The sequence below is a fragment of the Emydura macquarii genome, unplaced genomic scaffold (assembly GCF_026122565.2).
Source record: "Emydura macquarii macquarii isolate MOO-44397 ecotype Brisbane River unplaced genomic scaffold, CSIRO-AGI_Emac_v2 contig_2742, whole genome shotgun sequence".
NCBI lineage: Eukaryota > Metazoa > Chordata > Testudines > Chelidae > Emydura > Emydura macquarii.
Window position 1 is genome coordinate 199631 of NW_027132879.1, and position 13554 is coordinate 213184.

Sequence of the window (13554 nt, forward strand, 5' to 3'; positions counted from 1 at the left end):
CACACCAACTCAAAGCGGCACCAGACCCTGCCAGAACAACAGATGCAAAAGCTGCAGACGTATCTGCACTGCTATGGTGATTCCCCCCCTCCACCTCCCCCCGACACACACCACACCTTTCAAGATCCGTGGGTCCTACATATGCACAACCTATTATGTACTTGAAGACCGTTATCATGTCTCCCCTCAGTTTTCTCTTTTATAGCGTAAACAAACCTGTTTTTTCTAATCTTTCCTTATAGGTCATGTTTTCTTGACCTTTCATCATTTTTATTGGTCTCCTCTGGACTTTCTCTATTTTCTCTAATCACATATTTCCTGAAGTGGTGCGCCCAGAACTGGACACAGTACTCCAGCTGAGGCCTTGCCAGTGCTGAGTAGAGTGGAAAGAATTACTTCTTGTGTTTTGCTTACAAAATTCCTGCTAATACATTCCAGAATGATGTTTGCATTTTTTTGCAACAGTGTTATATTGTTGACTCATTTAGTTTGTGATCCAGTGTAATCTCCAGATACTTTTCTCCAGTACTCATTCTTAGGCAGTCACTTCTCATTTTGTATTTGTGCAATTGATTATTCCTTTCTAAGTGGAGTACTTTTCATTTGTCCTTATTAGATTTTATCCTATTTATTTCAGACCATTTTTTCAAGTTTTCTCCAATTCTTCAGACCATTTTCTCCAGTTTTTCAAGATCCTTTTGAATTCTAATCCTATCCTTCAATCACTTGTAACCTCTCTCATCTTGGTATCATCTACAAGCTTTGTAAGTGTAGTCTCTATGCCATTATCCAAATTACTTATGAAGATACTGAATAGAACTGGACCCAGGACAGATCCCTTGGGACCTGATTCAATATTCTCTTCCGTCTTTACTGAGAACCATTGATAACCATTGTACTCCCTGAGTACAGTTTTCCAACCAGTTGTGCACTCACTTTCTAGTAGGTTAATCTAGGCCATATTCCCCAGTTTGTTTATAAGATCATGTGAGACAATCTCAAAATCCTTACTAAAGTTGAGATATATCACATCTACTGCTTTCCCCTATCCACAAGGCTTGTTACCTTGTCAAATAAGGATGTTAGATTGGCTTGACATGATTTGTTCTTGACAAATCCATGTTGATTGTTACTTATCTCCTTATTATCTTTTTGGTGCTTACAAATTGATTGTTTGATTATTTGCCCCATTATCTTTCTGAAGTTAAGCCGACTGGTCTATAATTCCCTGGGTTGTCATTATTCCCCTTTTTATAGATAGCTATGATAATTTGTTGTTTTCCTGTCCTCTGAGAGCTTTCCTGTCCTCCATGAGTTCCCAAAGATAATTGCTAATGGCTCAGATATCTCTTCAGCCAGTTCCTTAAGAATTCTTGGATATATTTCATCAGGCCCTGCCAACTAGAAGCCATCTAACATGTCTAAGTAATTCTTAACTTGTTCTTTCCCTATTTTAGTCTCAGATCCTACTCCAGTTACATTGATGTTCAGTATGTTAGTCATCCAATCACTGCTAACCTTTCTGTTGAAAATTGAAACAAAAATGGCATTTAATGCTTTGGCCATTGCTGCATTTTCTGTTATTGTCTTTGCCTCCTTATTGACTGATGGGCCTTCCCTGTCCTTGTTCTTCCTTCTATATTTGTAGAATGTTTTCTCGTTGCCCTTTATGTCCCTAGCTACCTTAATCTTGTTTTTTTACCATGGCCTTTCTAATTTTGTCCCCACATGCTTTTTTTTATATTCATCTTTAGAAATTTGACCTAGTTCCACTTTATGTGTGACTTTTTTAGTTTCAGGTCATTGAAGATCTCCTGGTTAAGTCAGGTTGGTCTTTTACCATTCTTTGTATCTTGCCTACCCATTGTGATAGTTTGCTCTTGTGCCCTTAATAATGTCTCTTTAAAAAACTGCCAACGTTCCTGAACTCTTTTTTTCTTTTTGACTTGCTTCCCACAGGATCTTACCTACCAACTCCCTGAGTTTGCTGAAGTATGCCTTCTTGAAATCCATGGTCTTTATTCTGCTGTTTTCCTCCTGCCATTCCTTAGAATCATGAACTCTACCATTTTATGAGCTACTGTCACCCATCACCATCAAATCCTGTGCTTTGTATGGTTTTCTTTGTTGTTTAAAAAGGCTCACCCACTTCTTCTGCTTAGATGGTCTATAGTAGACACCTACCATGTCTTGTGTTTTGTATCCCTTTTTATCCTTACCTGGAGACTTTCAGCAGGTCTGCCTCCCACTACTATCTGAACCTCAATGCAGCTGTATACATCTTTGATATACAAGGCAACATATCCTCCCTTTTTTTCCTGCCCGTCCTTCCTGACAAGCTTTACCCTTCTATGCCAATATCCCAGTCAGGTGAATTATCCGATGAAGTCTCCGTGATGCCAATTAGTTGTAATTGTGATTATTCACTAGTATTTCTAGTTCTTCTTTATTCCCCATACTTCTTGCATTACTATACAGACATCAAAGATGTTTGTTAGATTTCCCCTTTATTCCCTCTTGTCTCTCATTTGTCCCTGCAATAATTGCCCATGGTTTCTCCCTCCCCAGATTCCAACCCTTCACCTAAGTGTCCACATTTTAGACTTACCTGTGGGCTTTTGTCTGCTGCCCTGTCAAACCTTGTTTAAAGCCTGCCTCACTAAGTTAGCCAGTCTGCATCTGAAGATGCTCTTCCCTTTCCTTGATAGGTGGACACCATCTCCGCTCAGCAGTCCTTCTTGGAAGAGCATCCTATGGTCAAGGAAGCTGAAGTCCTCCTGGTGACACCATCCGCGCAGCCGTCCGTTCACCTCCCGGATGTGTCTGTCTCTGCCTGGGCCCCTACTCTTGACCGGAATGATCAATGATCTGTGCCCCAACTCCAGAACCCTTACTCTGTGCCCTGTAGTCACTTCTGATCTGCTTAGGGTCATACCTTGTGGTCTCATCAGTGCCCATGTGGATGGGCAGCATGGGGTAGTAGTCAGAGGGCTGGATGATCCTTGGCAATCCTTTTGTAATGTCAGAAGGGAGTCAGTAGTATGCACATGTGCCGCACAGCACCTCATCTCAATAGAGACCTGGTGACATGGGGAAGGGGTCCTCTGGAGTAGCTCAGAGGTATAGAATGAGAAGGCAGGGGGCTGTGCTAGCATTTCCCTGTGTTCTCCACCCAGTGAAGCTCCTGCAGTTTGCAGCAGCCGGATTCCCCTCAGAATCGCAGGTGGTTCCTTGTGTGGAGAAGGTGGAGGCACTAGGGTTTCCCTGCCCTGCTTTCTCCTCCTGCATCTTCAGCTGCGCCTCACCTCTACCTTTCCAAAAACAGCATTGGGTCTCTGGTTAGAGAGGTTTGGGTTACCTAGAGGGGTTGCTGCCGGAGTTCCGGTGTAAGCAGATGGGTCAGGATCCTTGGAACTGTTCTGGCTTGTGAAGAGCAACCTACCCCCAGCAAATCTATGTATCCAAACCATAGAGTAGGCTCCGAGTCCTTCCACCCCCTTTCCACACTGGGCCTGCTGGTATGAAGCTGGCATACCTGGCAGTAAGGGGTTAATGTGCCCTGTGCATAGGCAGGCAGTGTTGGTCCTAGAGATTAAATAAGTGCATGGATCAAAGGGCAAATTAATTTCTACATATAGGGCTGAATTCTTGTTTGGTGCAGAGATGCTTCCCCCACTCAGATGAGTTCCCAAAATTGCATGCAGCAAAGCAGTGTTAATGGTTACCCCTAAGTTGGCTGGCAACAGCCCCACACAGACTATCTCTGCTGGTATGGGTGTGCGTACTCAGGGGCCCTTAGTCCTGGGGTTCATGCCCCGCATCGTTTCTGGGGCCTGGAGCATGCATCGGTGGCTCCTTTTGCAGAGGGCCCCAGAGAAGAGTCTCCCTGGGAATTGTGGGGAGCCAGGACCAAGGTGGCAACTTCCACCTGGTGCGTCTCATATGGAGAGTAGGTTTTCTGCCAAGTGTCTGCATCAGAATCTGATCCATGGAGTATAACGGGGGAAAATGGGATGTTAGTAGGTTAGGGACAAATTTACTCCTGGAAGATGAGGAAAGATGGCCCAGTGGGTAAGGTGCTCGCTTGGGATTTAGGAGACCTAGGGTCAGTTTCCTCCTTTGCCACAACTTCCTTGGTGACAACGGGCAAGTCATTTAAGTCCAGATTTTCAAATGTATTTCCATGCCTTGTGGAATGATCAACAGTGCCAAGGTGCCTAACTCCCATTGAAATCAATAGGTGTCCAGAGATGCTTCTGAAAATCTCACTAGGTGCCTTTTGCAAATCTGGCCCCTAGTTTCGCTGTGCCTCGGATCCTTATCTGTAAACTGGGGATAACAATGTCTAGGAGTCGAGGGAAAGTAAAAGGAAGAGTGTGAGGTGATCTGATACTATGGGAATGGAGGAGGGTGCCTGTCCTGTCCCAAGGTGACTGGTGCCTTTAAGGGAAGATGGGGCCAGCCACACCTGTGCCAGAAGGGAGTGGGACTGTGGAGAGTCAGGTGATGGATTAGTGGACTCCTGGGCTTTATAAAAGGACTGAGTGAAGTTGGTCAGATGTTTGAACCACAGGGAGCAGGCTTGGCTGGCTAAAAGGACACTCCAGGGGAACCTGGCTGGGGAGCCAGGGCTCTCTACCTCAGCTGGGAAGGCATGAGGCACCGAGCCCAGAAAGGGGCTGGAAACAGTGCCCCGATGATGGGCTGAAGAGAATCCCTGAAGGACAGAGGGACATTTTTCTTTGGTTGGGCCTTTTTAGTTTGAACTCTTGCTACCCCAGAAAGGGTTGTGTATGTTGTGACTTGGTCAGCGGGCCAAGCCACATCTTTCACCCAGGGTGGTGTGATGTGAGCTGAGGAAACCTGCCTCAGGGGAGGGAAACTGAGGCAGGGAGTGCTAAGTGCACCTTGTTTGGCCAAGAGGGGATGTTGTGGAGCAGTCACACCCTGTGACAGGGCCAATCAGTACCAGACCTGGGCTAGACACAGATTTTGTACTGGTGTATCTATGGTGTGGGTTTTAAAAAAACCTCACAAAAATATTTGAAGTGGTACAACTTCTCTCTCCTCCTAGTGTGGAGGTAGTTCTATTGGGGTAAAGGTGCCTTACACCGGTATAACTCATTCCCCTTCCTGTATAGGAATAGCTATACCGGTATAAGAACCTTTATACTGCTATAACTGCATCCAAATTAGGGGAGGTTTTATCACTTTAATGATACCACATTGTGTTGTGTGTAGACAAGTACCCAGATTCCAGAGCAATGGGGCCTGCACGTGATTTTCCTCCCTTGGCCCTTTTCTTTCTGAACAGCAGACTCACCTCTTCTGACTGGTTTTCTATGTGTGTTTAAGGTGGACTATGACGTCTGCAGTAATTATGGGAACTGGTTATACAGCGCTGGAATTGGAAACGACCCAAGGGAAAACAGGAAGTTTAACATGATTAAACAAGGCCTGGATTATGACAGCAACGTAAGTCTCCTGGTGAACTGTTCCAGTGCTGCGTCGCTCTCTTCCTCATCTTCCTTTCCACTTTGCCCCAGCCGGTGGAAGAACAAAACTTCCGCAGTTATGGAAATGGCCCATAAGGTTTTGATCTGACTTGATAGTCACCTTGGTAAGATTTTCAAAGTGCAGACCTGCAGTTATACTTCTTAGGGCTTGACTTCAGTGGGAGCTGCTGGAGGCTCAGCACTCTAGAAAATCAGGTCACCCATTTAGGCACTTGAATATGGATTTAGGTGTTCAACTTTAGACTTCCGAGTTTGAAAATTGGGGCCTGCTCATCAGTGGATCCTATTTATTTCTTTTAAAAGCAACCAGATTTGGCTCCCTGAAACCAGTGGTAATTTAGTTTGATCTTCATTCTTTAGTAAGCAAAGGTTGAGTTTGCCCGAGGCAAAAGCAGGTGCAGCTGCACTGAAGTCATAGGGGCATGCTGCAGTGTGTGACTGTGCTTCTGTCCCCCGGAGCCCTCGCCAGCCTGATTATTGACTGGCATGATTTTTTCAGTGCGCTCTTCACATCAATAGGTACTCCAGCACTCTGTAACTCTGAATTTTAGCCTCAGTCACACCTTGCCTGTCTCCTCTGAAGAGCTGCTTCTCCATGGAGTGGAGCTGCAGAGACATAGGAGTGAAATCTGTTTAGGGTACAAATGTGCACAATGAGCATATAACAAAAGAATAGCTAATCATTTGCTTAAATGCCATGGAGACAGGCAGTGGTATAAAACCCTAAGAAAGCTAATGCATTTATTGAAACAGCTAAACCAGTGTTACAATCGGAGCTGTATTATTCATGGATCTGTTTATACGCGTGGATGCTGAAGAAAACTAAATGCAATAAACAGTCCCAATGGAACTGTAGAAAAACCTATTCAAGTCAATAGGTACTGGTGCTAGAAAAATCCCTTGGACTCCAGGCATTTCCTGATTAGTGGTGATGGGGGCAAGAAGAGACCTGACATCCAGAGTCTGTTACCTGGCTCGGGAAGTCTGGGTCTGCGGCTGTCCCCATTACTAGCATTTCTCTGTTCCCTTTAATGGCATTTCCACCAGGTAACTGTCATATCTTATCAAGACATTGTGCAATGTGTTACTCAAACACAGGGCAACTGCATGGGAAACACAGAAATTAGTGATGGAAGGGACTGAGCTGCTCACCTAACACAGTAATACACCCAACAGTGGGTTTAAACCCACAGCTATGAGATTAAAGGACAGTTACAGTCAATTTTCCTCTGACTCTCGCCTTGTGGGGGTGGGAGGGAAGGGATCAAACGTCTTTCATATTCCTACCCACTACTAATGAACCAGAGTTTTGGAGTGATTAACCCTGCCCCTACTCCACATCCCAGCTTCTTTGTGTCCTGGAGAAACTCCCTGTCCTGCCCAGTAGCTGCCCCTGCTGTCTCCCATGTCAGCAGGGAGTGGGGCTTATTTCTGGTGTAGGGACAAATGCTCCCAGGGCTTCTAAGTACCCCAAGATAAAGCTAATGGGAGGGGCACATACTTGGCATCTCTGTAAATTAGGCCACTTATTCAAATGCCTAAACATGGATTTGAGGGCCTAACAGAAGACTCCCAGGTTTGAAAAAGTTGGCCCTGACATAACAGTGCCTCAGTTTCCCCACCTGAAAATGGGGAAAATGCTTCCCCATTTCACAGGGCTTCATTCTTTAAAGTTAATGAAGTGCTTTCCCATCCTTGTTCGGAAGGCACTATAGGAAGTCAGATTATTATATCCTGCCCTGTCGGTATGAGTGAATCCCCCTGAATTCCATTGTTTCCATTTGCAGGGAGATTATGTCCGACTGTGGGTTCCAGAAATACAGTGTGTAAAGGGAGGGGAGATACACACACTCTGGGCACTGAGCAATGCCTCCCTCTCACAAGCTGGGATAGCGCTAGGGGAGACCTATCCGCTGCCAGTCGTCATGGCCCGAGAATGGAGCAGACATATCACCCAGAAGACTGTAAGTATGATGAACTTTCAACTGAACTAGGGAGTTAGTTCTGCTTCTTGCTCTGAATATGGGTATAAACTAGAGAACCCATTTAATCCAAATCATTAAAGGGTCCATGACTGGGCTTTTCATCTGGCTAGAGCTGCAACCTGTTACATTTTTTTCTGATGACTATGAGATGTCTAGATTGCTTTATAACATAAAAATCCGGCTTTCTTTTATCTTCAGTCAATAACCTTCACTGCCCTTCTCTCAATTACAGAACAAGAGAGACCACCCTCCAAGGGGAAGAAAAAATCCCTTGGACACACCAAAGCAACACAAGGACAGAGGGGTGGACTTTTACTTCTCTCGCAACAAAGATGTATCGTGAAGGCAGTCTCTGCACTTCTAAGAAATGACTGATGTGCCGGCCTGCTGAGAACTCCAACTGATAATGGTTACTGTTTAGGGCCAACTTCTCTCTCTCATTAATATCTAACCAAAGCAAGAGTGAAATCCTGGACACATTGAAGTCAATGGAGTTTCGCCATTGACTTCCAGTGGATCAAGATTTTTACCTCTAATCTTTAGGAAATGTTTCTCTTTCAGAAAGGAGCTGAAGTTCTTAGTCATTTGCGCTTTTAAGAATCCCATGACACCTTCAACAAAAAAGGAGGTGCTAACCTTGTATCCTGGCCAAATTCAAGTGGGATGGAAATTACATCTTGCCCACCTAAATGCCTCTCAAAAACCAACTGGATGTACTAAGACCAGATCCTCAGGTATTATAAATAAGCATAATTCTATTGAAAATATTGAAATCAGTTAAGCCAGTGGTTCCCAATCTTTTTGGCTTGAGGGCCACAGATACCATTTTTACAACCCTGAAGGGCCACCAGTCTCTGCTAGCAGCCTCCCCCTTTGCCCCCTGCAGCCAGATGGCAGGAGTTCAGCGAAGAGGCTACTTCATCACTGATTTCCAGTTCCCCTGGCTGCATTTGCAGGGAAACCACACACGTCCTGTAGCTCCGTGCATTCCACCTGGGTCTCTAGGCAGTGGCTCCCTTCTGCATCTAGGGGGATAGGAGATCTGTGCTCCCCTCCCTCTGGCACCAGCAGGGACCCCAACACCTATGGACCCAGGCAGAGGACTTTGCTCTCTGCTGGAGCCGGGGGAGGGGAGCACTGATCTCCTGTCCCTCTGGTTGCAGCAGGGAAACTGCATGCATCCTATAACCCTGTGTACTCCACCTGGGTCCCTAGGCGGCAGCTCTCTGCTGCAGCCAGTGGGAGGGGAGTAGCGGGCCAATTTGAAAGACCCCACGGGCCACTTTTGGCCTGCTGGGCACAGGTTGGGAACCACTGATTTACCCGAGCTGATGATCTGACTTGGTATTCATCACTTCCTGCTTTAAACTGTTGCTCTGTGCTGTTAAAAAGCTAATGTGTTCCACCCCAGAGATGGGTGATGAGTGAATTGATACATTAATTATATATGGGGATCGCTTAAATTTGTAAAGTGCTTTTGGTTGAAAGGGGCTTTATAAGTAATAATTATTAACCATAACAGAATGGTCATTTTGCTATTGTCAAGTGGTCAGACTGTTTTTCCAGTGCCTTTGCTTTTTACTAGGGTTTATCACTATGGTAGCCAGATTTCTACCTCGTATTACAGACTGGAGAAGGTGTTCATTTGTATATATAATTGGACATACGTATACTGAATTTCCGTATGCTAAGGTGCTTTAGGGTGTACAACTTTTAAAAACATTGATCCATGATACAACTTAAACTTTTGCATTGGAATGTTTTTACTTTCCTGATTTCCCCTCTTCTTGCAGAGATCCAAAAGCAAAATGACTGCTCTGAGGTGCCAGAATCCTGTTCTCTTTAACTGTATCTTCCATAGTGCTTTAGAAAAAATAGGTTCACCGTGGAATCTGATATGGTAGTTTTGTTTGCCTGTGGCACCAGCCTGAAAGTTTGATGATCTGTACAGCGTGAAAGGGAAAGTTTTTATATACTCCGTTTTGTATTCTACTTTTCTATCAAGTTATATATTCTATTTTGTATTAAGCTTTTAAGACTCCATCTTGTATGCTAAAGATTCCATCTTGGATTTTTAGTAGCTCTTAGCCTTGGAGAAGGTTACATTTGCAGATGCTGCAGCTGTCAGTAGATAACGGGACATCGTTAGCTAGTTCTAAGAGATAGTTGTTATAGTAACCTGGGGCCCTGGTCAATTAGCAATATGAGGGAATTTTTTAGTATACCTTAATGTAGAAAAAGGTTGAGCTAATGGAAAAGTACCGAATACGTCATCTTTTTCTTTGTCTCCTTTGTTTGAATACTGTATAAAACTTAGTGATGTGAGTCTGTAAGCAGAAGTCTTCGGGAGCCTTAGGGTGACCGACACTTCTCCGAGCTGCTCGAAATAAACTGCCTCAAAGAACTACGCACTCAAGTCTTTATTTAGGAGGGCCCTGTGCTTTCCTACAACAACAGCAAGCAGATCAGAGTGTTTCAGAGCATTGCTCTGTGCTCAGTATCGGCAACCAGTCCTATTCTGGGTCAAGTTTAGGCTTCTAGTTCTTGTCCAAAAAGTCTTAATGGTCTGACTTGGTTACTTCAGAGAGATCCTTCCTCTCGCTGTTCCCTAGCGTGGCATCTTCACTCCACAAAGAGCCCAGATTCAAACACGTGGAGTCTGGGAGCCGGGCGCTCTCACTGGAGGGCTCTTGTTTGGCTCTGGAGTTCGTCACCACCAGGGATCAGGGGGAGCCACAGGCCATGCCTATGCTACAAGGGCTCTGGTTTAAATGCATCAGTTTAAAATCAATCTAGTTAAACTGGTTCAAATGTAGAAGCCCTTAAACCAGATAAGCCCTTGCTTAAACTGGCTTAGTTTGTATTGATAAATTACTGACTTAATATGTGCCATATATAGCTTTCACATATAACATATGTTCAATCCCAGCTTTAAGTGATAAATGGAACTAAACCCTAACTATGGAACCGTGACTGGCACCTTCATAATTAGCAAGGGTTAAAGCAATTTATGGACATCTACATTAGAGGCTTGCATCAGTTTAACAAGAACCGTTTTTAAATTGACTTAAACCAGGTACTTTCCTAGAATGGACAAGGACTAGGGCCTAGTCTACATGAAAAAGGTTTGATATAGGCATAACGGCAAACTCTCCTTGTAGACTTGCAGCTCATTCTGGCAAAAAAGTGCTTCTGCAGTATAGCTTAACTGGTTCCCATAACCAACTACACTGTTGCACCAAAAGCACTCTTTTGCCAGTCAGTTGCATCTGCATTAAGGCACTTGCTGGTATAAAAATGACATTTAAAAAATCACACCTTCATTGACTTTACTATACTGGCAAAATTTTATGAGTAGACTTGGCTTAGGTCTCCTAAGCTTCAGGGCAGATTGCAACATGAATCTCTTTCCCTAAGTTTCCTCCTAACAAATGAGTTGTGGAGCATTGTGCAACATTGTTCCTGGAAGTAACCAGCCAGGTTTAACCTTATATAATTGACTTTATCTGAGGGGAGGGGAGTTTATTCCTTTCCCAGGAAGACCTGATGCCACTCTACCCACTGGCCGTGGGGTCCAACCTTTCCAGTCTGATGGCTGACTTCAGTGAGAGTTCTGCCTGAGGCCGGGTCTACACTAGAAACTAGCCTGGGAATGGCAAGGAGGGGATGATTTATTTATTTTTTTAAATCTTTGTGTGTGTCGTTTTTATCCTGCCAAAAGCCCTCGTGCCGGATTCGTAAAGGTATTTAGGAGCATAACACCCGTTGATTATCACACTGATTCCAGTGCGAGTCAGGCACTTAAATATCTTTAAAAATTGGGCCCTATCCTAGACAGAGTTAAAAGTGCTTTTGCTGGTGTAACTTACTTTGTGTGCAGAATCAATGTAACACTGGCTCAGACCCTTTTTTTTTTTTTAATGAGTATAAGCTGCATCTGCCCTAAGATATTTTGACAGTTTAGCTGTGCTGGAATAGCTATGCTGGCAAACCTTTTTCCAGTGTAGACAAGGCCTCAAGTAAGTGGAGTTGAACAGAGGACTGAAGCCGTAGATGTGAAAGTGCCCCTTCATTGGCTGGAACCCAATCCTATTGAAATCAATGGGAGCTGAAACAGGCCCAAATGGAGAATAAAATTATTTGACAAATGAGCAGGAGGACGTCTGATAACTTCAGCTGCAGCCTTGTACGTGGTATGCTATCACCACAAGCTGTTGGTTGTGGATAGTAACATGAATTTGATGGTCTGTTCCAAACATAACCCCCATTTTCAATCTTGTAAAAACCTCAGGTGTAGTGAGGGGGTGAGGAAGAGAAGTTGATGAAGAATCAAAGTTAAGACAAAGTGTAAATGATGTTCGTGAAGACGCTTGTTGCAGAATAAAACCCTCATAGGCCCTGAATGTCACACAATTGTTTTGCCAAAAACAAAGAAAAACTCCCCCACACTTTGATAAATTTCAAACTCTGATTAAATTAAAGTACACTGTATTCATTATGGAGGAGTCAGCTCTGGTACTGGTCCTAAGGAGCTTGCATTTTCTGCCAGCAATGTAATTCAGATGCAGAAAGCATCAAGAAGATAGATTTAGCACACAACAATGCAAGGCTTTTTCCTATCTCAATATAAGCACTTATCAGGTTTTTAATATATAGCACTTATCAGCATGGTATCTAAGGCTTCTTTCTTTCTTGCCCTACATTCCCATCTTTTCCTTCTCTTCTGCTCTTGTAAGAATATATGCCATGTTTCTTTAAATCTGTAGCAGAAGGCTAGACTAGGGACTTGGGGAAGGTTGTAGACACAAGCTCTGCAGTGAAGTAAGATGAGACAGAGTATTTCTTGGGATAATACTTTTCCCTTCTTCCAGTCAAGTTCCTTGTCCAGTGTTAGAAGAAAGCAGTTCTTTCTCACATTCTCTATCATCATACTACCTCTGGCATATAGCATCTCCTGCCCCTGCAGCCAAATGATCTGGAATGCCCTCTGCAACAGCCATTTAGCCGCTACAAAGAAGGAAGCAGAGCAGACTAGATCTGGTTTAACAGGTGAGTGCTGAGGAATTCAGGGGTCACATGATGTCAGTGACATCATCACTCACAGCCAGCATGTGGGATAGACCACCTGCAGCATGGGACCCCCACAGATGCAGCTCAGGTAAGGGGGGGGAGTTATTACTAGGCTTTTGACTTCTGTCTCCGCCATCCTGCATGGTGCTGGGAGTGGGTGTGTGGGCTCAGCCTTCACCCTGCTTGCTAAGGAAATGGGGGTCAGTCAGCCAATGCTGCTGTGTCTGGCAGTCAGGAGCAGGCTCAGCCCCAGCCATTCTTTGGGGGCTGGGGCTGCCCTCTCCCCATGGAGCAGCATGTATAATAGTGAGCTCTGCTGGGACAGGATGCAGCCAGCCTGGGTGGGGCCTCCCTCTTTCTCAGCCCCCTTCTCCCCAGCTGGTCTTTGGGGGCTGAGAGGAAGGAAATCTCTGTTCTCCACCGCTTCAGCAGTGAGGGAGGGGGATTGCGGAGAAGGGGAGGCTTCCTGCCACCTACACCAAGGGCTCTGCTGTGATGGGCACAGCCACCCAATGAGGGATTCGTGAGAACGTTGCTGGTGGGACCTTTCATGCAGGCGTCTCTGGGGATGGCAAGGCAGCCCCTTACTGAGGTGATGTTTGTGGGGAAGGCAAACGTCCCCTCTGTGAGTAGGAGCTGAGACCAGCTAACCTGAAGTCAGGGGGCAATAGACTGGGGGGCTGAGGCCTTCCACCCCCAAAGAGGAGTGATGGGGGGACAGCCTCATCCCAGTACCTCAACAACTGGTTTATGTAGAGATGCCCCCTGCTAACACCAGCACCCCAAGCAGGGCCTGTCGGCTTGGGATTAGCAGGAAATGCTGGTTCAATTCCCAGCTCTGCCCCAGCCTTCCTACGGGATTTTGGGTATGTTGCTCAATCTTTTTGTGCCCCCCTTTGGGGCATGGGGCTAATAATGCTTCCTTTCTCCCGCAGTGGTGTGTGTTTATGCAGGGCCTAGCCCAGTGGCACCCTCAGTGTGGT

At 45.1% G+C, this 13554-nt stretch overlaps 1 protein-coding gene across 1 annotated transcript in view; it reads left to right on the plus strand.

Moving 5' to 3' along the window:
* Positions 1-9905, plus strand: part of LOC137165089 (cryptochrome DASH-like) — a 31327-nt gene extending 21422 nt beyond the window's left edge. Inside the window, exons 12-14 of the mRNA XM_067566181.1 lie at positions 5356-5475; positions 7304-7480; positions 7734-9905. Coding sequence (XP_067422282.1) covers positions 5356-5475; positions 7304-7480; positions 7734-7844 — 408 coding nt within the window. The 3' untranslated portion in view covers positions 7845-9905. The remainder of the gene's footprint in view (positions 1-5355; positions 5476-7303; positions 7481-7733) is intronic.
* Positions 9906-13554: the final 3649 nt, after the last annotated feature.